This window comes from Notolepis coatsorum, assembly GCF_963971535.1.
Source record: "Notolepis coatsorum genome assembly, chromosome: 8".
Taxonomy (NCBI): Eukaryota; Metazoa; Chordata; class Actinopteri; order Aulopiformes; family Paralepididae; genus Notolepis; species Notolepis coatsorum.
The window spans coordinates 91,027,996-91,051,838 of NC_140172.1; the positions used below are offsets into that span (position 1 = coordinate 91,027,996).

Below are 23,843 nucleotides of genomic sequence, written 5' to 3' on the forward strand. Positions count from 1 at the left end.
CCCCTACCCGACAAAGCGACCAGAGACCCAGCCACCGGGAAGAACCAGCCTACGTCGCCGAGAGACTGAATAGAAGACTTCAGGACCTAGAAGAGGAAGAGGAAGAGGAGGAAAGTCAAGCCCACCAGCAGCAACGTACTCTGGACCAGGAGGCCCAGTACAGCCCAGACTTCAGCCCCGAGTCACTGCACTACAAACCCCCGACTCAACTCACGGGTGAGTTTGACGTACAGTCAGCACCGAGGAACAGCACCTGGGTACCCGGCCTCTGGTACCCACCAAGTACCAACCCACGACAACACGTACGGGGAGACTCGCCCAGGAGGCCTCTTCCCCTACGCTCACCAATGTGCCAGCCATCCATGGCATCGAACCTTGGCACACCGACGTTCCCAGACTTTACGCACGAGGACAGAGCACAGTACACGGAATTACGGATGTGCTTGGAGACTATGATGTCCGACGTCCCCGATGAGTCGTACAAATATGCCATCCTCCTCAAGCATCTCAAGGTGCCCAGAGCGCATAATATAGCGCTGGCATATTCCAACTCAAGCACCCCATACTCCGCGGCTCTAGTGGCCCTCGACCAGCGTTATGGACGCATATGGGACTACGTGATACAAGAAATAAGATATCGACCGCCTCCCCCCAGCCAAAGACAATAGAGCATTGGATGACCTCTCTATCAAGGTACAATCCCTGGTAGGGATGCTGGGGTCCCAAAAGGAGAAAGGGAGATATGAACTATATGCTAACTCTAATGTGGAACGAATATTGGAGAAGCTCCCTCCAGCCCGCCAAGAGCGCTTTCGGCGGCAGAGAGACCACCGTGATCCTGACGGTCCCGAGCCATCCCTCCTAGACCTGGCCGCCTTCCTCGCAAGGGAAGTCAGCAGCCTACGACTGGACACGTTCGTGTGGAGTGGACCAAGCCCAAGAGATGGACCTCGGAGATCTAATGATAACCGCCGGTCAGTGACCGTTATGCACCAGGCCGAGTCAGTGCCGCAGCACAAGAACCACAGCACCCCCCCGACGAAGGGGAAGTGGAAGATTGTATGCCAGTACTGTGAAAAGGAACATTGGCTGTCTCAATGTGACACTTTCAAGAAGATGACCGCTGACGAGGTGAGTCAGTGGATCAAAGCCAACCGCCGCTGCTTCCGCTGCGCGCGCAGCCATATGGCAGCCGAGTGCCGTTTAAAGAAGAAATGCAGCAAGTGCGACGGCGCCCACTTGGATGTCCTACATGACAGCAACAAGAAGAAACTCGTACCCCCAAGCAGCTCGAGAGTGAACGTCATGTATATCGACCCTGCGAAGAGCGGGAGCTCCCGAGTGCTCTTGAAAGTGGTCCGAGTGATATTAAGCTACGAGGACAAGGTCATGGACACTTACGCCGTCCTAGACGATGGGTCAGAAAAGACTCTCCTCCTCGCATCCGCTGCAGCCCGGCTGGGTCTGCGGGGGAGCGAAGAAACAATGACAATCCGTACTATTAGAAGAGACCTGAAGACCATAAAGGGTGAAAATGTCTCCTTCACGATAGCAGCAGTCGGGCAGCCCGAGAAGCAGTATAGGATTACTAACGCCTTCACCAGCCAAGACATAGGCCTGTCACAGTACACCTACCCCATCCCAAAGCTGATGGAAAAATACGTGCACCTACGTCAACTACCTATACCGCTCATCGACGGCGCCACCCCGACCCTGCTCATAGGATCCGACCACGCACACCTCATCGTCCCAACGGACCGGGTCCACATCGGGCCCAGAGGCTGTCCAGCAGCGGTCGAGACCCGCCTAGGTTGGACACTACAAGGCCCCCTCTCCGGGTCTTCCAACCGACCAGCAGCCACTCGCTGCCTCCACTCAAGAATAAAAGAAGAAGACACCACCCTCCTACAGCACGTCGAGAGGCTATGGACATTAGACACGATGCCCTTTAAGAATGAAAAGAAACTTGTTCGATCAAAGGAAGACACTTATGCCATAACCCTCCTCGAGCAGAGAACAAAGAGAGTCGAGGTCAATGGAGTGATGAGATACGCAACTCCACTCTTGAGGCGAGAGGGTATGCCCACCCTCCACGCCTCAAAAGAAGCGACAGAGCGATATCTACTGAACACAGAGCGGCGTCTAGCCAAAGACCCCACTCAAGCCACTGTGTACCGCGCTGAGATTGACAAGCTGATCACAGCGGGACACATAAAGAAAATTGACATTCAAGAGGCCGACCAGACGATCGAATCATGGTACGTGCCGCACCACAAAGTCCACCACAACGGCAAGGATCGCATTGTATTCAACTGCAGCTACCAGATCGGACTACAGAATCTGAATAAAGAACTCTTGCCCGGCCCAACACTTGGCCCCTCTCTACTAGGCGTGTTACTACGCCTCCGCCAAGACAAGGTGGCCATCAGTGGCGACATCAAAGGGATGTTCCTGCAGGTGCGACTAGTGGAAGAGGACAAGCCCTTGCTGCGGTTCCTATGGAGAGAGAGGATTGGGGATGAGCAACCATCCATCTACCAATGGGAGGTCCTCCCCTTCGGAACCACATGCAGCCCATGCTGTGCTACGTTCGCACTGCAAAAACATGTCGCAGAAGACCCTGAAGCTGACGAGGAGGTCAGACAAAGTGTAGAGAGGAGTTTCTACGTGGACAACTGTCTGCAAAGCGTCTCAACGCCAGAAGAAGCCGAAGCCCTCCTACTCAAGCTCCGCGCCTCACTGATCAAAGGCGGCTTTGATCTCCGGCAGTGGGCCAGCAGTGACCCTCAAGTACTTCGCAGCCTCTCCCCAGAGACAAAGGCAGCAAGCAGCGAGACCTGGATGGCGACCATCCCAGGTGAAGCACAAGAAATGACATTAGGACTAGTCTGGCGCTTCAAAACAGACTCGCTCCATTACAGATACACACCCCTGACCACGGAGCAGGGAAGGTCGACCCCTCTACCGACCACCAGACGGAGCGTATACAGAACACTCGCAAGGCAATATGACCCGCTGGGATGTATCCTACCTTACACCACCAGGGCGAAAATGATTGTACGAGAGCTGTGGGACAAGGAACAGGGCTGGGACGACCCCATACCCGACCACCTCGCTTCCACCTGGAGAGAGTGGGAGAGAGAACTCAACTCGCTCCAAAATGTGAATATACGCCGAAGCTACTTCCCACCCACAGTGCGGCTGGAGACGTGCCAGATGGACCTGCACGTCTTCAGCGACGCCTCAGAAGTGGCCTACGGCTCGGTAGCTTACTTGCGGGCCCGAGAGGAGGGAGGAGAAATACACACAGCCTTCATCCTGGCTCGCTCAAGGATAGCCCCCGCAAGCAACAATCGATCCCGCGTCTAGAGCTCTGCGCAGCTCTGGTAGGCGCGCAACTCGCCACGTTAATCCAACGTGAACTCACCATCCCGGTGCAAAGAACAATCTTGTGGTCAGACTCCATGACCGTACTCACATGGATCCAGTCCGATTCGTGTAGATACAAGGTCTTCGTGGGAGTCAGAATCACAGAGATCCAAGACTTAACAGAATCAGCATGCTGGAGGTACGTGGACACGAAACAGAACCCAGCAGATGTCATCACACGGGGGATGTCCCTAGATGACCTCACACGTCACAATATCTACAGTGACGGTCCTGAGTTCCTCAAGCTCCCGGAAGAAGAGTGGCCTAACCCCACCCCTCGGGAGGCTAGTCAAGATGAGGCAGAGATCAAGAAATCTATGTTCTGTGGGTTGACGCACACACCAGTCCCCACTGACCCTAACATAGATGACTGCCCCACCCTTGAGAGTGCGCAGTTAAAGACATTCCTGTGGCACCACCCTGAGGTTCCCCTCACTACCGACATTAATGCAGCTAACTACGAAGAAGCAGAACTCCTTCTGCTACAGCGAGACCAAAGAGACTCGTTCCCCGACGAGCTAGACTGTCTGCAGGGATCAAAGCCAGTCCCGTCAGACAGCAGACTGCTCCACTTGGCCCCCGAGCGCGACACCCATGGCCTCATCATGGTGGGTGGTCGTCTGAGAAGGGCCCCGGACTTAACGGATGACGTCAAGTTTCCTATAGTCCTCAACAGCCGACACAAGGTCACCGAGCTCATCATAAAGAAATACGACGAGGATGTGCACCACGCTGGGGCAGAGAGAGTCTTCGCTGAGATCCGACGTCGCTATTGGATACTGCAAGGAAGAGAAGCAGTACGACGCTTCCAGCGGACCTGTCTAGACTGTCGCAAGTGGCGAGCACAGCCCAGTATACCCATGATGGCAGACCTGCCTCCCTGTCGCCTCCGACTCGGCGACAAGCCCTTTCACTCCACCGGCATGGACTGCTTCGGCCCGCTTTACGTGAAGAAAGGAAGAGGGACGGAGAAGAGGTGGGGCATTGTATTCAAATGCATGACCACCCGAGCAATACACATAGAACTCCTTCCGACCATGAGTACGGACTCATTCCTCATGGCCTTCCGGAGATTCACAGCGCGAAAGGGAAAACCGTCTATATTGTTGTCTGATCACGGGACAAACTTCAAAGGCGGAGAAAGAGAGCTGAGAGAGAGCTTCCAAGCCATGGGCCCAGAACTTAAGACCCACCTCGCTCCCTCTCAGATCGACTTCCAGTTTAACCCCCCGAACGCCCCTCACTTCGGGGGAACCTGGGAAAGAGAAGTACGTCCCATAAAGACAGCTCTGTACGCCGTGCTTGGGGCCCAGACCGTGGCTGAAGAAGTCCTCACAACAGTCCTCACAGAGATCGAGGGAGTATTGAACTCAAAGCCCCTCGGTTACGTCTCAAGTGATGTAGCAGATATCGACCCAGTCACCCCCAACACTCTCTTGATGGTGCGGCTGGACCCCACGCTCCCACAGATGGTGTACAGACCCGAAGAAGCGAACGGCCGAAGAATGTGGAGGTACAGTCAAGTATTGGCTGACAAGTTTTGGAACAGTTTCCTCCTCCACTACCTACCGTCTCTACAAACCCGCCAGAAATGGGTAAAAGATAGAGACAACTTAACAGAGGACACAGTCGTTATGATCGTAGACCAGTCACTACCCCGAGCTATGTGGCCGGCCGGCCGCGTAAGCAAAGTGATCACTGGTGCCGACGGAAAGGTCAGAGCGGCAGAAGTTATTGCCCAGGGACGGACATACACCCGACCCGTGGCGAGGCTGATAGAGTTGCCAAGGCTCCCTGACTCCCTTGATGACGATCATGACCCACTGACTTTGTAGATTGCCCTACTCCCCACAACAGACATTGAGTAGTTGACAGGACTATTAATCTGTCTTCGCTTTAACTAATTAGGTGCAGACTAATTAGGAGGCGGCTGTTGCAAAGGGTCAGATTAAACTGAATATATATATTTATTGTTTTGATATACCTTGTATATTGTTTGTATATATACACTGAATATCCCTTTACCTGTGTACAAACCAGAGTAATATTCGCTCTCCTATTGGACGGCGACCCCAGGCGCCAACGACCAAGCCCCCAACGGCAAGTTCAAAGGCAACTCCGGGCATGTCGGTATATGCCCAGAGTCTGCGTAGTAATACGAGACAAGAACTGAGGTTGGCACTAGATATTCACCTTACGTATAAATACGGCGCAGGTGTAAACAGCAGTAGTCTTACCAAAACCTTAATGCCTTCACCACGAGTCAACGTGCAGTGAAGTGAGCAACTTTGCATCTAAATAGAGCATTGAGAACCGCGTGCGAATAGAATGTTAGTGTCAGAGTTTAACGCAGTAACGTTGAGTTCGACTTAATCTAATGTGAAGTAATAGTCGATCATTTATAGTGTATCGTGCGGCTACAGTTCTTCAGTGACCAGCATTACCATCGGTTCGTCGTGTATTTAGCTAGTGCACTTATCCAGGCTGTGCGGCCTAAATCCGTGCCCACACCCGAGGAGTCCTAGGCGAGAACCGTTGGATATGTACACAGGAGAATCTACACCGGCGATTGCAGAACCATTTCTGGTTGGATTATATTGCTTTGGGACCGTGACCACCGGAGAAGAGCACCGTTGATTCCACTGTCGTTTGGGATTTAACCTCGTGAGGATCATCACTCGGGCCCGCCTCTTGGAAGGGGCTGGCTAGCTGTCGTCAATGCTATCGAGCATATTGGATTACAACTATTGCTTTGTCTGCTGATCAAGGGAGTACATGCACCGGCTCCTGTATCTGGAGCCTCGTTATTCCTCGTTGACCCAGACTTTGTACCCGACCATTCCTCTACCCCTCCCGGCTTTACACCCCGGAGGGAACCCCCCAGTGTCTCCAGCTGGTACCGGTGTGGCCCATATAATTGCTATACCACAGGTGGCGTCAGCTTAGACCCATCATAGTATTCCTACTATTCTCATTGACTTATGCTCTTGACTGACTTTACGTATGTTCTTCGCCATACAAGCGCAATCCTAATTCTCAATCTGTAACCTAACGTTGCTTAATAATAATAAATAACCCTCCAATAGAACTTTATGTGTCAATGACGTATTCTTGTGTGGGTGTTCATCATATATATTCATGTACTGTATGGCCAGTAATTAAAGTACATAACTAGTAGTGGTTTAATATATCATAATCTTTAATACAGCCAGGGTATTGTAACCCCTCAGTTACAGTTCCCGTGTTATACCGTGGTGAATATAAGTATAGTTATAGCATGGTCTGGGGTAATTCCTGAAATGCTGAGTTATAAATGTCAATTCTACTATAGACATTGCTGTTTCTTGCCTGTACACGCTATTATTCCGAAATCAAATCTATATCATAGGTATTATGTTTCATCATGAATGCATGAAATGGGGGGGGGGGGTCGTTTCTGATTATTTTATTGTCAGTCACACCCCTTCCTGACATAGAGCGACGCAAGCGAGAAAAAGTGATTAAAATGTATTCGTTTCAATCAGACTATCCTGACCTGCCGCGAGCGACAGCGAACTGAGCAGCGATGTCGTCCACCCCTCAAATATTCGCTCGCTGTGTCTCTAGTTGAGCGATTACGCGGCCGAGTCCCGCCCATAAACACTTTTTATTGGTCAAGAATCGCAGGCTGCTTTGCCCCCGTGTGCGTCCAGGTAACACACACACAGACACACTCGGACACGCGCAGCCTCATCAGGACAGTGTCGCGCGCGATTTCGTCTCCAGTTCGCTCACTCGCTGCCTGTCAGGAACGCGTCTATGCCTTCTACAACGCTGTTCGGTTTTTGGGTTCCTCTGATTGGCCACTAAGCCCACGTGACCCTATGCTAGCACGCCCCCCTTATCGCCGCCAGTTCGCGCGACAAGCCCCTTCAATGACATTCGCAAGGGTGGTGGCAGCGTAACAGTGTTCACCCTGATGTAAAGTAGCGATTTTTTTATTGGTTTGTCATAACAAACCAATTACATAATCCAACATATGTGTAAAGAAACAACATAGCTGCGTATTGCTGGCTCTCATATTTGCGAATGCAACAGCGTTCACCCTGATGTAAACAAAACAAGTTCGATTTTTTATTGGTTTGTCGTGACAAACCAATTACATAATCCAACATATGTGTAAAGAAACAACATAGCTGCGTATTGCTGGCTCTCATATTTGCGAATGCAACAGCGTTCACCCTGATGTAAACAAAACAAGTCAGATTTTTTATTGGTTTGTCATGACAAACCAATTACATAATCCAACATATGTGTAAAGAAACAACATAGCTTTGTATTGCTGGCTCTCATATTCGCTGGCTCTCATATTTGCGAATGCAACAGAGTTCACCCTGATGTAAACAAAACAAGTCATTGATAAGCTACGGCCATATTAGACACATAGCCATAATTTAAGATATAGTTTATGCATTCGCAAATATGGGAGCTCTGTCATTGAAGGGGCTTGTCGCGCGAACTGGCGGCGATAAGGGGGGCGTGCTAGCGTAGGGTCACGTGGGCTTAGTGGCCAATCAGAGGAACCCGGAAACCGAACAGCGTTGTAGAAGGTATAGACACGTCAGGAACCGGTGTAACGGCATTCGTATTGAACACTAAAAACGCTGATCAGCTGGATCGGTATAATAACATTGCAGGATCAAGCTAAAGTGTACGTCAGATAGTCCTTACCTGTGATCGGGAGTATTCCAAAAATAATATTCCAATTGTTTGATCGCCATCTGGTACATCCAATGTCTATTTGGTCCACGGCATAATCCACCACAACATGACATTTGGCTGTTCCACAGGCCAAGATACAAGGTTACAAAGGGTGCTCGATACCGCTGTCTAGCTGGATGCGGCCGGTATTGCACTTTGGCGACCTCAGACTCATTCCCTATGGCAGTGTTTCTCAAAGTGGGGGGCGCGCCCCCCAGGTGGGGCGCAGAGGCATGACGGGGGGCCTTGAGATTTATAAAAAAAAAAAGAAAAAAAAAACTTATTTTCTTTTTTATTTTATTTTTTGGATTACAGAAAATTGTCACTAAAGTGCTATCTGTTGCAGCTGCACTGTTCTCCATGAAAATACCATTTCTCAAAATCTGAAAATCATTATTTAATAAAACACAGAAAAGGATCACCAAGTTACTCTGGATAAAAAAAAACCTTTACAGACAACATTGAGACAAAGCTTCCTGACACATCTCCATCCAAACTCTTGGAAGAACTCTTTGAAATCTCATCTGATACCACCTGGAGAGCTAGTTTCAGAGTGTGGTGCTGAGTACCAAGTATCTCATGATGCAGCAGTTAAGGTGTTGATATCATTCAGCACCACATACAGTATCTGTGTGAAGCTGGCTTTTCATCCATGACAGCTCTGAAAACAAAATATAGGGCCAAGTTGAGCCTTGAGGATGACATGCGTGTTGCCTTAACAGCAATAAAGACTGTTTGCTTATTTCCTATGTTCGCTTTGTAAATTCCCAGTCACTGAGTGAAGATCTGCTGTTTTGCAAATATGTCAAAAACAGAGCGACAGCTGATGAGCTCTTCAAAATTATTGACAGTTACCTGACAGAACATGGACTGAAATGGGAGAACTGTGTGGGCTTTTGCTCTGACGGTGCGCAGGCCATGGCAGGGAAAAGGAGGGGGCTACAGGCGCACATCAAGGGGGTCTCGCCAAACGCGCAATGGATGCTCAGACACAGAGTGAATTCTGGCTTGGTGTGGAGAGGGAGCATCCACTCATAGGGCAGAGGGCTGTGGGCATCCTTCTTCCCTTCGCCACATCCTATCTCTGTGAGATTGGATTTTCAGCTGTTGCTTCACTGAAGACAAAGCACAGGTCTAAGCTCAACATTGAGCATGACTTGAGAGTGGCAGTATCAAGCCTGCAACCTCGTTTTGAAAAGATGTGCAGTGCAAAACAGGCTCATTGCAGCCACTAATGCTGTGATGACTCACATAATTTACTTACATTTTCTCTTTTTTTGCACAAATTGCAAAGTTCTTTCACACGTTTTTCACAAAGTTTTCTATCTCTTTTCTTTTAAAGCAGTGTCCTTGAATTGTATTGCAATGTTACAAGATGTCTCTATTTTTTAAAAAGCACAGTCTTTGAGTGTGTATTGGACTGTATTGTTATGTTGTTGCACAATTGCACAGTTGTAAAGTGGTTGCACAATTTGAAAGGTCACGATATTGGTGTTATTTCAATAAATTTAAACATGGCCCATTTCATGACTATTTTGTTGGGGCGAGGGGGGGGGGGCCCAAAATATTTTGGCCCGCCAAAGGGGGGCCTGACAGAAAAAGTTTGAGAAGCACTGCCCTATGGTAACACCAAGGTCCCTGGATGAATAATGAATAAAAATATTGAATAAAAGAATAAACGACCAAAACCAGAGAAATCTCGGGTCTGGCGCCCAACGCATGGCGAGTTAACCCGACTTATCTCGGGTTTGGCCTCCATTGAGTTAAATGCCCTTTTAAAATGAAAAATTGTGCTTGGAAAAGTACTTGAAAGTCCTTGAATTTAATTTTGCAATGTCTGTGGAACCCTGCTAGTGGGACTTCCTCCGGTAGGGCGGCTACATGGGTAAAGCTCCGGTAAAGGCCATTGTTGGAAAGTGGTGGTGGTGTTGTTGTTGTCCTCTGGACCTGGCAGTAATGATGCCCCTCTTACAGTGACGGGGACACTGTACACAGTTGCGAGTACCGTTCTTCGGACGAGACGTTAATTCGGTCATTATAGAACCTATTTCAAAGAGTAGGGAGTTCCCAGACGTTCCTGTCCAAATTCCCAATCTGGTCTCTGACATCAAGGCCACCTAATATTATTCCTCCCCCTGATATCAACCTTGTCTCCTGAGCCTTTCAGCCATTGTGTAGTGTGATGTGTGCCTGGTGCCAGTGCATGGCAGCCATTGAGCCTGCGTAACCCAAGGTTGGGTGCTACACAGTGGTGATGGAGGCCATTTTCACCCTACATTGTAAAGCACTTTGAGTGTCTACAAAAGTGCTATATAAATGCAATGATCATTCATTCATTCATTCACTTATCAGTGGGAAAGGTTTAGGGCTGTCTTAAATACTTCGACGCTTCGTTCGATGGGCATGGGATTCGGATATGAAAATAAAATTAGATTATATATATATATATATATATATAAAAAAAATATGATTTTCTTTCTTTTTTTGTGTGCAAAATCAACTCTGCCTCTCTTTGTTAATTACAACAAGCAATGATGTTTGTTATTTAAGACGAGGTCGGACTCGGCACTGACAGATGTGTGTTCATTGTGCTGCTTTTATAAAGCCTCAAATGATAGCTTACAATATTTCATTCAATCAATCTGCATGGTGATTGATTGAATGCAAATTTTATTAACAGATTGCAGAATGGGTACAATACAGTACGGCTCAATACACACAATTGTTAAGGGGATGCAGACCAGAGAAATACTTTCGTCTTATTTACATCAGGGTCCCCCATTTTCAATTCATAATGAATTTTAAGTAAGGGTGCAACTTGCTCCGTGCAATCCATTCTTTGTGGATCTAGCCCAAAGTGTTTCATTTGAAGCTTCGAATTAAAATCGAATCTCGGCCCCGACGCTTCGAATTCCAAGCCCTAGAAAGGTTGCTTCTACGCTGACTGTGTACAGTTTCTATGCATCGGGTTTGTAAACGAACATAAATTATAACAGTAACGGAATGATCCTCCTCTATGCAGCTGAAGGAACAGGCTCTAATAAACACGAGTGAACGGTAGGTGAAGGAACAGGCTCTAATAAACATGAGTGAATGTTAGGTGAAGGAACGGGCTCTAATAAACATGATGAGTGAACGGTAGGTGAAGGAACAGGCTCTAATAATCATGAGTGAGTGGTAGGTGAAGGAACAGGCTCTAATAAACCTCATAAGTGAATGGTAGGTGAAGGAACGGGCTCTAATAAACATGATGAGTGAATGGTAGGTGAAGGAACAGGCTCTAATAAACATCATGAGTGAATGGTAGGTGAGGAACTTACTTACTTACTTATCCCCATTACGCCGGCTGGCGCATAGGGCAGCAACAAAGTTTCTCCACTTGCATCTGTCTTTGGCCATCTTCTCTATGGTCCCCCAGCTCTGGTGGTTTTGCTGGAGCTCCTTCTCTATAGTCCTATGACGCCATGTCGTTTTAGACCTCCCTTTCTTTCTTTTGCCTTCTGTGGTCCAGTGTAATGCGACTCATGGGATTGCGTTGGTGTCCATTCTGAGTATGTGGCCAATCCAGGTCCACCTTCGTTTATTAATTATACAGTGCATGTCATCTTGTTGGGTAATGTTGAGGAGGTTATTGTTGGAGATGATCTTGGGCCAGAATATACGTAGGATTTTGCGCAGGCATGAGGTGTGGAAAGTTGATAATTTATGGATGTCGCTTTCTGTGGTTTTCCAGCATTCTGCACCGTATAGTAGTGTTGAGAGTATGCAGCTTTGGTAGATCCTGAGTTTGTTGCTGTATTGGCTTGACTTCCAGATTTGTTTAAGTCTTATGAAGGTTGTGTATGCTTTGTTAATCCGGTTTTGGATGTCCTTACTTGCTCCCCCATCATGGTGAATGATGCTTCCAAGGTATGTGAAATTATCTGAATTTTCCAAGACCTGTTCTTCTATTGTTATGTGTATATATATGTATTGGTGTTGATGGGCATGACTTTGGTTGTATTGTTGTTTATAATCAGTCCAACATGATGGCCATAGTGTTGGAGTCTGGCTGTCTTTTCCTGGAGATGTGTGTGTGTATGTGACAGAAGGGCTAGGTCATCCGCAAAGTCAAGGTCTTCAATGGTGGAATAGAGGGTCCAACGAATCCCTCTTGTCTTGTCTTCTGTGGTTCTCCTCATAACCCAGTCTATTGTAAGGTTATGAACGTATGAACTCGACATAACGTTAATGTTACTCCGTTTCCATGAAGTGTTTAATTAGCAGCAATCTGTTGTTGAAAATGTAACGTTAAAAGTCTCTGTGCATAGCACCGGAAACGCAATGACGGGAAGCTGTCATGAAATCATTGTAGTCATATTGTAGTCTTTTAGTCTTATTAACTAAAATATTTTAACAATATAAAAAGCAGCAGCACTATTGGATAACTGAGTCATGTTTGCTATGTATTTCTTTCTTTAGGGGAGTAGGACATTTGTTTCACAGTTTTAGCATGGTGTTTTATAGATGACTAGGTTAAACACAGGTTTTTGTTTTTAAGAGGGGGGATTTGATTTGATTGAAGTTTATTTCAAATATGCAACACTACAAACAAACATCAAGTACAGATATGGCCTTAAGCCGTTCAAATAATAAATGTATAATCTTTTTTTTAAATAATAATAATGTAAAAGAACCGATAAGAGTATCGATAAGAGTAGTAGTATCGATAAAATCCTAACGATACCCATCCCTAGTCAAAAGCCTTCTGGAAGTCGATGAAGTTTATGTAGAGCCGTCGTTGCCATTCACTGCACTGCGCTCCCGGAGGGTCATCAAAGAGAAGCCGCCTATTCTCAGTCCTTGCCCCACAATGGTGGAATGAACTACCCATCCCAGTTAGGACAGCCGAATTCCGTCCAATCTTTCGCCGTCGACTAAAGATTCACTTCTTCAACCATTATCTGAAATGATAAAAAAAATAAAAAATGTAACCCTAACTAACCTTACTGTCATGCACTTGTCCTAATAAACTAACCTACACTGTAACACGCAACACTTTGATGAACATTTTTACTCAGCTGATAGAGTTGTACCCTTCTTGCTGTCTTGTCGTACAGAACTTGTAAGTCGCTTTGGATAAAAGCGTCAGCTAAATGACTAAATGTAAATGTAAATGATGCCGGTCATCGTCTCGCCCAGAGTATAGGACTGTTTCTCCAGTGTTTGTTTTGATTGACCCTGAATCGGTCCATCTCGCTTCGCTTATCCCGAGGATGTTAAGGTTGTAACGTCTCATTTCGTTGGTGATTCCAGAAAGTGTTCAGGACCCACTTTTTCGCGCCACCAACTTCCCGAGGGCTTTCATTGGAGGCGGTCATACGAGTTTGGTACTCATATGGGCCTTCACATCCAGATGTTGTGGTTTCTTTTGTTGCCATTTCCGTAGCATATCGTTTTTTTACAGAATAGAGTTGCTAGCCCTATGTCTAACCTCTGGCCATTGCTGGCCATTGGAAGGGTGGAGTTGGTTTGTTAGTCCTCTCCCCTAAACCTAATGTCTTCCAGGTAATGGGTTACAGACTCACACCACATGAGACCAGACAAGCTTAAGGTTGTGTACAAGCTGTCCCGGTACGTCAAGCCCAACCAACTCCGGTTTTCATGTAGGTGGCAGCTGACTAGCAATCTACTACTACTGGCAACACGAGACAGTGAGGTGAGGAACAGGCTCTAATAAACACGAGTGAGTGAATGGTAGGTGAAGGAACAGGCTCTAATAAACACGAGTGAGTGAATGGTAGGTGAAGGAACAGGCTCTAATAAACATCGTGAGTGGTAGGTGAAGGAACATGCTCTAATAAACATAGTGAGTGGTAGGTGAAGGAACATGCTCTAATAAACATGGTGTGAAGTCACCAATTACAGAAATCTACAGCTGTTTTGCTTGATGTGATGAAAGTATAGTTAATTTATTTATTTCCTAGTTTATTTTAAAGGGAGAAGCACTTGACATTGATATGATACCATCAGGGTTCGCACAAGGTCCTTGAAGTGCTTAAAGTGCTTGATTTGGGGGGGGGAATGCCTGGAATTCCTTAAACAGCCAATTTTTTTAACAAGGTGCTTAAAAGTCATTGAAATTCAAATCAACCATTCGCATTAAAAGTGTTGTTCATCCATGATAAAAAAAAAATCTGAATCAAGAAATACATTTTCTTTTATTTAAAGTGTAACTAATTCTCGGAAATTGGTTTTAAGCCATAAATATTGGATCAGACAAAAAAGTGTTTTAAAAGTGAATTGTATCCTTTTAAATGCCCTTTTAAAATGAAAAAATAGTGCTTGGGAAAGTACTTGAAAGTCCTAAAATTTAATTTTGCAATGTCTGTGGGAACCCTGGATACCATAACAATCACCGTATCTGATGCAAGTCTCCTTGTTGGGCATTGATCATCAAATCAAGTGGAACTGCCCTGAAAGAAGTAGCAGGCATTCTCTTTCTTGAAATACTTGTTTTTTTTAACAAGTTGTTTACTTTGTCCCGTCTGCTCTTCCTCCCTGCAGGTGAACACGGTGGTGAGCGGTGCTCTGGACAGGCTCCACTATGAGAAGGACCCGTGTGTGAAGTACGACATCGGCCGCAAGCTGTGGATCTACCTGCACCGCAGTCGCAGCCAGGAGGAGTTTGGTGAGCAGCTCTGTTGGAGAAGCATCAGCCAGGAGGAGACATATCAGCCAGGAGGAGACATATCAGTCAGGAGTTAGACATATCAGTCAGCAGGAGACATATCAGCCAGGAGGAGACATATCAGCTAGGAGGAGACATATCAGCTAGGAGGAGACATATCAGCTAGGAGGAGACATATCAGCTAGGAGGAGACATATCAGCCAGGAGGAGACATATCAGCTAGGAGGAGACATATCAGCTAGGAGGAGACATATCAGCTAGGAGGAGACATATCAGCTAGGAGGAGACATATCAGCCGGCAGACGAGGCCAAAGTGCTGAGACCCGCCGAACGTTAACAGGTTAACAATGCCAGGGCCCGCTCGTGGTTTGTCACATAGACATATATAAAGGCTAGATGACTCACCCACGCTGCTGGCCAATGGAGACCGACGTTGCCACATGGTGGCTATCTTCCCACAGGCAGCACGCACACTCATAACATGAATGTCTATGGTGCATGTACTATTGAAATAACCATAGCTTGCGAAATTTTCAACCGATTTTCAAAGGGTTTGGTTTGTTATAAACGTCAGATGTAGTTATCATACTGCATACTTATAATGGACTTTCATATGAAAATTGTCTACGCATCCTGAATCATAGCCACGTTAATAATGTTTGTAATAAACTAAATACAAATATTTCATGAAAGTGATATAAAAACTGCGTTAAAGTGTTTCCAGCAGTAGGCTATAATTGCGCAAATTTGATGCCCCATAAAAAAAATAAAAAAAAATGGTTATTTAAAAAAACGGCATTTAAAAGTGAATTGAAAAATAATGCTTAGAAAAGTACTTGAAAGTCCTTGAATTTCCTTTTGCAATGTCTGTGGGAACCCTGGGACTAGGATGTTATGTGTCCTTCCTTGGCAGGGAACTGAATCCCTAACTCCTCCAGGGGGCGCTGCACCGCAGGCTACCTGCCACTCTGATCTCTCTAAAGCAGGGGTTCCCAAACTTTTTCAGCTCGAGACCCGAAAGAGAAATTTGGTGTTTCCCCGGGACCCAAACTTACAAAAATACATCATGAATGGCCATAACATACATTTATAAACTACTGATAAAGAAGACATATATACTTTATATGTATATGTTGTGTCTGTCCACTATGTTTGTTAATTTGTTATCCCCCCCCCCCCCTATGTAAAGCGACCTTGGGTCTTCTGAAAGGCGCTATATAAAATGAAGTTATTATTATTACAACAAACCATGAATTTCAAATGTATATGACGAATGTATTTATTTAATTATAAAAGTACATCACAGCAATAATCAGAGTGTAATGTTAAGTTGCTCACCACCTCATAACGTATGTACATACAATTTTGTAACACTTTTAAATGAACAAACATGTTCTACTCTCCTTTCTATTTCTCACCCCTTTTTCAACTCTCCATTTCTTACCCCCTCCCTTCATCCCTCAACCTTATACCCAAACATTGAGCAACATTCTGATTAATTTGTACTGACTTATTAAAAAATTCTACTGACCTGGCATCATGCTAGAAGGGGTATAATATTTCATCTATGGCACAATGAAATCTAATGAGAGGTATGTGGCTGTTTGAAGTTTTCAACCAGCAGATCTATTCTGGGATTGGTTTTTGAAAGTGCTATTCTGAGGTCATGCTGAGCATTTAGTCTGTTTCTGTATTTGTTTTTCAGGTATGCTAGAGTAGAAAACCCAGATTCACATAAGTATGTGGTGCTAAACTGAATCGACGCATATACAGCAAAAATATATATGGAGAGTTGAATATATGGAGAGTTGAAAAAGGGGTGAGAAATAGAAAGGAGAGTAGAACATGTTTGTATGTATGTACAATGTTATGAGTTGGTGAGCAACTTAACATTACACTCTGATTATTGCTGTGATGTACTTTTATAATTAAATAAATACATTCATCATATACATTTGAAATTCATGGTTTGTTGTAATAATAATAATAATAATAACTTCATATATATATTTTTTTTATTACATTTCTTTTTATTTGATTTATTTTATTTTATTGGCGACCCAATAAAAACGGGTGCGTGACTCATTTTGGGTTGCGACCCTAAGTTTGGGAAACGCTGCTCTAAAGACATGTGTCTGTGTAGGAGGCTGTGTTTATATCTATTAAAGGGGCACTTCACCAAGATACAATGCTGATTTATTTTTGCACATAATCTCACACACATTTTACACACATTACTTTTGTTTGGCAGTTATTGAGAGTAAATGTGGACACCAGTGATGTCATCTGGGAGATTGAATCCTTGTATTGTGTTAATTACAGGCTACAGCTCAATGAAATGATAAGGTAGACAAGGTGACAAGGTGTTGCTATTTTTCATGTACATAATTTCATTGAGCTTTAACGCAAGGAATCAATGTCCCTGATGACATCACTTGTGTACAATGTGATGCCTGCACTATTAGTGAAGAATAACTCTTTCAATAAAGTTCAATAAAATTCAGTAAACGATAGAACATTAAATTTTTAGAACAACTCCTCTTGGAGGCATGAATTTCACTATACTTTAATAGAACATTTAATAAACTAACTCCTCTTGGAGGCATCAATTTAACTGACTCCTTAACACTTTCAGCGCCAATCACGTAATATTACGTGTTTGTTTGCCAACGTTTTTAGATCATTCTTTATCCTTTTCGATTTTAATATCCTATACCTATCCTATCCTATGGACCTCAGTGTTACCATTGGAACTCATTCTGAGACCTCGAGAGTGCAATGCCGGCCGAATCCTGCTAGGTGGCAGTATCGCCTACCCTTTGAAACCTTATTTCACACTGTGTTACATCTTATATGATCAGGGCGGAGAATTTGGATTCGGGCAAGTGAAACGATTCATTCAAGCAACTTGGAACGCTTGGAACACACTTGATGCATATTTCGTGCCATTTAATGTCAGGGACCCGATGGACATCAATACTGGAAATCGCGATCAGACAATTAGAATATCCATTTTGGGATACCTCTTAGTAAAGGTAAGGACTATATGACATCAAACCTACTTTGATCCAACAATGATTTCACATTGATCACAACGATCAACGTATGTAGTATTCAAAACGTATGCTGTTGCTGACGATCAGAGCATAAAAAAATGAAATGAAATAGTAACGTGTCCAGGCGAGCAACGCGAACGACTTTAACAAAATTCACATAGCGCTCCATAAGTCAGCTTTTCAGGAATTAGCCCGGATCACTCTGAAACTATATTCACCACGGGATAACACACAGACGTATACATGAAGAAAAATCTTTTTTACATGTTGGACGAGAGATAGTGACTGTCAAATGAGCCATAGTATTGTCTCCATAGCTAGAATATAGATATAGCTCTGCAAACATTGTGACGCATCGTGAAAATAGGCAATGGAAAGCTGGCCCATTGACTACAGGATGAGGATAATAGCTGGCGTTCAAAGTGTTAATAGAACATTTAATAAACAAACTCCTCTTGGAGGCATGAATTTCACTATACTTTAATAGAACATTTAATAAACAAACTCCTCTTGGAGGCATGAATTTCACTATACCTTAACTCATTGACCAACAGCTTTAAAGATAGGAGTGCGTCACCTTGTTTGTAGAGCTATATCTATATTCTATAGTATAGCTATGGATACAATACTATGGTCATTTGACAGTAACTATCTTCTGTCCAAGATGCAAAAAATAAAATAAAAGATTCATGCATACGTTCCCGTGGTGAATATAAGTATAGTTTCGGAATGATCCGGGCAAATTCCTGGAAAACTGCGTTATAGGGCTCTACTGTACGTGAATTCTACTAAAAGCATTGGCGTTTCATCCCTGGACCAAATAACGTATATGTGTGATTGGCGTTCAACGGTTGTCGGACAATCACGGATATAAACCTTGTTGGCGGGGAATGAGTTAATAGAACATTTAATAAACCATCTCCTTGGAGGCATGAATTTCACTATACACGTATCTACTTTGTTATTATGTCTTCCTCTTTTTCTTCCTCTTATTCTTCTTCTACTTCTTTCTTCTCCTTCTACTTCTCCTTCTACTTCTTCTTCTTCTTCTTCTTCTTCTTCTTCTTCTTCTTCTTTTTCTTCTTCTTCTTCTTCTTCTTCTTCTTCTTCTTCTTCTTCTTCTTCTTCTTCTTCTTCTTCTTCTTCTTCTTCTTCTTCTTCTTCTTCTTCTTCTTCTTCTTCTTCTTCTTCTTCTTCTTCTTCTTCTTCTTCTTCTTCTTCTTCTTCTTCTTCTTCTTCTTCTTCTTCTTCTTCTTCTTCTTCTTCTTCTTCTTCTTCTTCTTCTTCTTCTTCTTCTTCTTCTTCTTCTTCTTCTTCTTCTTCTTCTTCTTCTTCTTCTTCTTCTTCTTCTTCTTCTTCTTCATGCAGAGAGGATCCACCAGGCTCAAGCTGCTGCTGCCAAGGCCAGGAAAGCCCTCCAGCAGAAACCGAAACCTCCGTCCAAACCTGTGAGTCTCACTGTCTCCATTCAACAACTACTGTAGGCCCCATCACTCTTAACACATTCAGTGCCACGCCCCTTCCGGGAAGTGACCACTTCCATGCCGCGCATTAACCCCATGTAAACGTAGTTGTAGTTTGTAGAACTAAACCTATATTTTATAGTATCGCTATGGGTCTAATAACGCCCTCGAGTCTCATTGAGCTACTTCTGGTCAACGTGCAAAAAACAAGATTCTTTTTTCATCCGTACATTTCCGTTTGATACCGTTTTGAATATGAACATAGTCCGGCCGCAATTCCAGGGAAAAGACACGAAAACAGCGTTTTTGTGTAATTCAATAAACACGTTGTCATTTTTCGCCTGATTATCAGATCTTCCTGAAATCAATGCTAGATTATCATTATTATCCTTCCTCGTGCATACATGAAATGGCCCTCGTAGTACGGCGCTCCCCCCCCACATCCTGCACCCAACGGTAAACAGCCACACACACACACAGCTTCAATCGCGGTAGAAAGAAATATCAGATCAACGCAAGATTTTATATTTAGAGTCCTTACCTGGTCTCTGATGTAATGCAAAAGAAATAATCCAATTATCTGATCGCCATTCCAAATACTGCTCGTGGAGGTCCGTCCCACATTGCCCGGCATTGCATATGAAGGGGGGGGGGGGGGCAGCATCGCAGATGTAACGCTGTAAACGCTAGTCCTGCCGGAGTATTTAAACCCCGCCCGCACGGCTCAGATCGGCCAAGAAAAGAAACTACACCATTTCTAATAGAGTGCAATAGCGGCAGGAAGGCATAGGTGGCGGTATTTGACCTTTTGCGAGCTCAGACCCATTCCCAATGATAACATCAGGCTGGATGGATGAAAAATTTATGGATATAGCTAATAAAAGAAATAACGATTAAAACCCGAGTTTTCTCGTGATTGGCGCTGAACGGTTGGCGAGTTAACCCGACTTTTCTCGTGACTGGCCCTGAATGAGTTAATACATTGTCTCCATTCAACAGCTAGGCTCCATCACTCTTAATACACTGTCTCCATTCAACAGCTAGGCTCCATCACTCTTAATACACTGTCTCCATTCAACAGCTAGGCTACATCACTATTATTCCACTTTAATCTACTAAAATGCCCATGAAATTCACGTTTTTTACAGAGGTGTTCACAAGTAATTTAATGCAATTAATGCAGAAAGCAATTGTTCACCTTTATGCTATGAGTTATATATATTATACACACATATATATGTATCACACATGTATTTCTACCCATATGTATTTTTCTGAGAGTATGTCCATTTCTGTACAAATTCAAAGCACATGTTTAGTATGATACAGTAGTATTAGTCATTAATATCATTTGAGTGTAATCTAAGTACTAAGTGTACTATTTTGGTCAGCAAAAGTAACCAGAAATATTCAAAAGTATCATTTCAATATATTTTAAGAACATCTTAAGTACAACTTTTACACAACTTAGATTCAGTGCAATGAAAAGGATGTTTTGCAATCTTGTGGCACTTCTAGCTGCTCTGACTGACCCATCAGTCACATCTAGCTCAGTGTGCAGCACAGTATTAAGCATCTATATTATAGTATATAGATCACTCCTGTCTAGTGACTAGTCTGGTCACTCAGCTAGATGTGACTGATGGGCCAGTCAGAGCAGCTAAATGTGACTGATGGGCCAATAGATTCTATGTAGTGTCGGAAAGCCACGCCCCCTCAGCCTACTGAGAGTTGGCTGTGCTCAGAGAGGGTGACCTAAAACACTCATAACAAATCAAATGATACATCTGAAGCTGAAAAATGAGACTCATGACATTAATAGTTAAAAAATAAGCAATTTATGACTGAATTAAAACGTCATTGTACTGGATCTTTACATGGTTTCAATTTAACATAACTTTAGTATAGACCACTGCACTTCCGCGTTACATTGAGCTCATGGGAGAGGGAGCGGGGAGGGGAGAAAATGAATGAATGTGGATGAGAGCCTTGACATTAAGTGGTTGTAGCTACGGCTGTGGGGGTGCTAGAGACATGATCCAATATACTTTTATACGCCGGAGTCTCCTGAACACTGAGCGACCAATCCCAAATCGATCAGCACTTTTTTGCACCTACTCCCGAACTCTGTGGGCAATCTGCGCATGCGGAGTTTGGGAGTAGGTGCGGAAAAGTGGCTATAGATCGGCCGGTAAAGTGCAGATCGACTTGGGATTGGTCTCTCCGTGTTCAGGAGACTCAGGCATATACAAGTCTATTGGATCATGTCTCCAGCACCCCCACCCACAGCCGTAGGTACAACCACTTAATGTCAAGGCTCTCATCCACATTCATTCATTTTCTCCCCCCGCTCTCTCTCCCATGATGTCAGAATACCAGAAGTGTTGCGGTGGTCTATACATGAAAGTATACTTTTAGAAAATAATACTTAGGTATATTGTTTTACTTACTTAGTTATGATTTGGGTCAACTTAAGAATTCCTTTTCATCAAGAACTGACCCGAGTACACGATAGCTCTTGGACGTGATGACACCCTGTTTGCCTTGTAGAAGTCTGGCAGTAAAGAGGCAGGTGGTAAAACCCCTGGCTCTCTGGATGCCGCCTCACAGGAGGCGCTGGGAGCCCTGTCTCCCACCCCCACCACGGCCACCCTGAGCAACCCAGGAGGAGTCACGCCCAGATCCCCCCTGATGACCTCCCCGGCCGGCACGCCCACCAAGACCACGGGAGGCCCGGAGACGATGGTCAGGACCAGCCCTGGGTCAGTACAGCACCACAAACTCCTCTGGTGTTCTGTTGGGTTATTATTATAGACCTCTCATGGGTTGACATGTTTCCCAGCAGCTCCTGGGTCTTCAGTCTTTGCTGTTGATATAGGAAGATGAATGGACTATTAACCCTTTCACTACCACACTACCAAAGGGTTAACTTTCTATAGAGACCATTAGGATGGAGACATATGACTATAGAGACCATTAGGATGAGACATATGACTATAGGGAGGTGTAGTGGTTACGTCATTGCTGTTTTTCCGTGGTCCACCCTCGGTCCAACGCAATGTATTTCCCCATTGCCCATTTCTAAATCGTCTCGTTTAAAACAAATAAAGCATGAACATTGGCATGGTGTACCTTTCTGTGTGTATTCATCCACAATCTATAGCTCAACATGAAAATATTCGCAATTAATCGTAAAGGTAGTTTTTGTTCACTGGGAAACTACACTGCCATTTGGCGCTGCTGACTCACGTCACCACAGCGTAGACTCCTGGCTTTAGTCGAAGACCTAGGATCAGATTTCCCTTACATTCCATAAGCTTAACAATTCGTACAATGGGAAAATAACTGACCCTGAATCTGTGGCTAGTATCGGTTTCACCCAACACTAGTTTATCTCTAAAGCCAACCACAATTTTTTTTAATATTTGTATTTATAATTTAAATCATATAAAGTTAAAATGGAAAGCTTGCCAATGTTCATGAGGCAGAATTGTTACAATAGCCGATAATAAATGTTCCCAATGATAAATCCATATACGGGTGGGCCGACCGCGCGGTCCAAAGTGACGTCAGACTACACCAGTGGAGGCTGCTGACCAAATTTTTAGGTGAAGCACAAATTATTATATTATATTATATATTAAATTATATTGTTAAAACATCCCCCACTGTGTGTCAGTGGTCAGTGGACACAGATGAAAACATATTAACATTAGGTGACAGCGGACCTGACCAGATGAAAACATATTAGGTGACAGCGCACCTGACCAGATGAAATCATATTAGGTGACAGCGCACCTGACCAGGTGACAGCGCACCTGACCAGATCAAAACATATTAGGTGACAGCGCACCTGATCAGATCAAAACATATTAGGTGACAGCGCACCTGACCAGATCAAAACATATTAGGTGAAGGTGACAAGGAAGCCACAGACTCATACTCCCCCGACACTCAACTAACCGTCTCGGACAGTCCTTCATACCAGTGGCCATCAGGCTCCACAACAGTGGGCAGGGACTGCTGCCAGACATCGACCTAGAACTAATAGGAACCCAAGTAGGACAATAACACTACCTTATGCATACTGCACCTTATGTGGATACTGTGATACTGTGAATAATGAATAATGTATATTTCAGTTAGTTAGATAGTAAATTATAACACTACCTTATGCATACTGCACCTTATGTGACTGTGAAAATATATTTCAGTTAGTAAATTATATTGACCTATTTGTTTACACTGCTTGTGTTGTTTTCACTACCTGTACCCCCCCCCCTTCCCCCATGCTGCTATGATGCCTGAATTTCCCCAAGGGGATCAATAAAGAAATATCTTATCTTATCTTAAAAGGAAAGATGAAATTACCTACCTGGGTTCCATCCTATAGAGGCAAATCTTTCCTGTGACAAAATGGGATCCAATGTAATAAAACTAAGTCAACCAACGAACTAGATTCCTGTACCGGATCTCCTCTCTGGT

At 44.5% G+C, this 23,843-nt stretch overlaps 1 protein-coding gene across 4 annotated transcripts in view; it reads left to right on the plus strand.

Moving 5' to 3' along the window:
* Positions 1-23,843, plus strand: part of nfrkb (nuclear factor related to kappaB binding protein) — a 178,235-nt gene that overhangs the window by 100,704 nt on the left and 53,688 nt on the right. For 3 of the 4 annotated variants that reach the window (XM_084320314.1, XM_084320315.1, XM_084320317.1), the window contains 3 exons: positions 14,716-14,839; positions 19,264-19,343; positions 21,909-22,120. In XM_084320314.1, coding sequence (XP_084176440.1) covers positions 14,716-14,839; positions 19,264-19,343; positions 21,909-22,120 — 416 coding nt within the window. The remainder of the gene's footprint in view (positions 1-14,715; positions 14,840-19,263; positions 19,344-21,908; positions 22,121-23,843) is intronic. The other variant, XM_084320316.1, reaches the window with a different exon arrangement.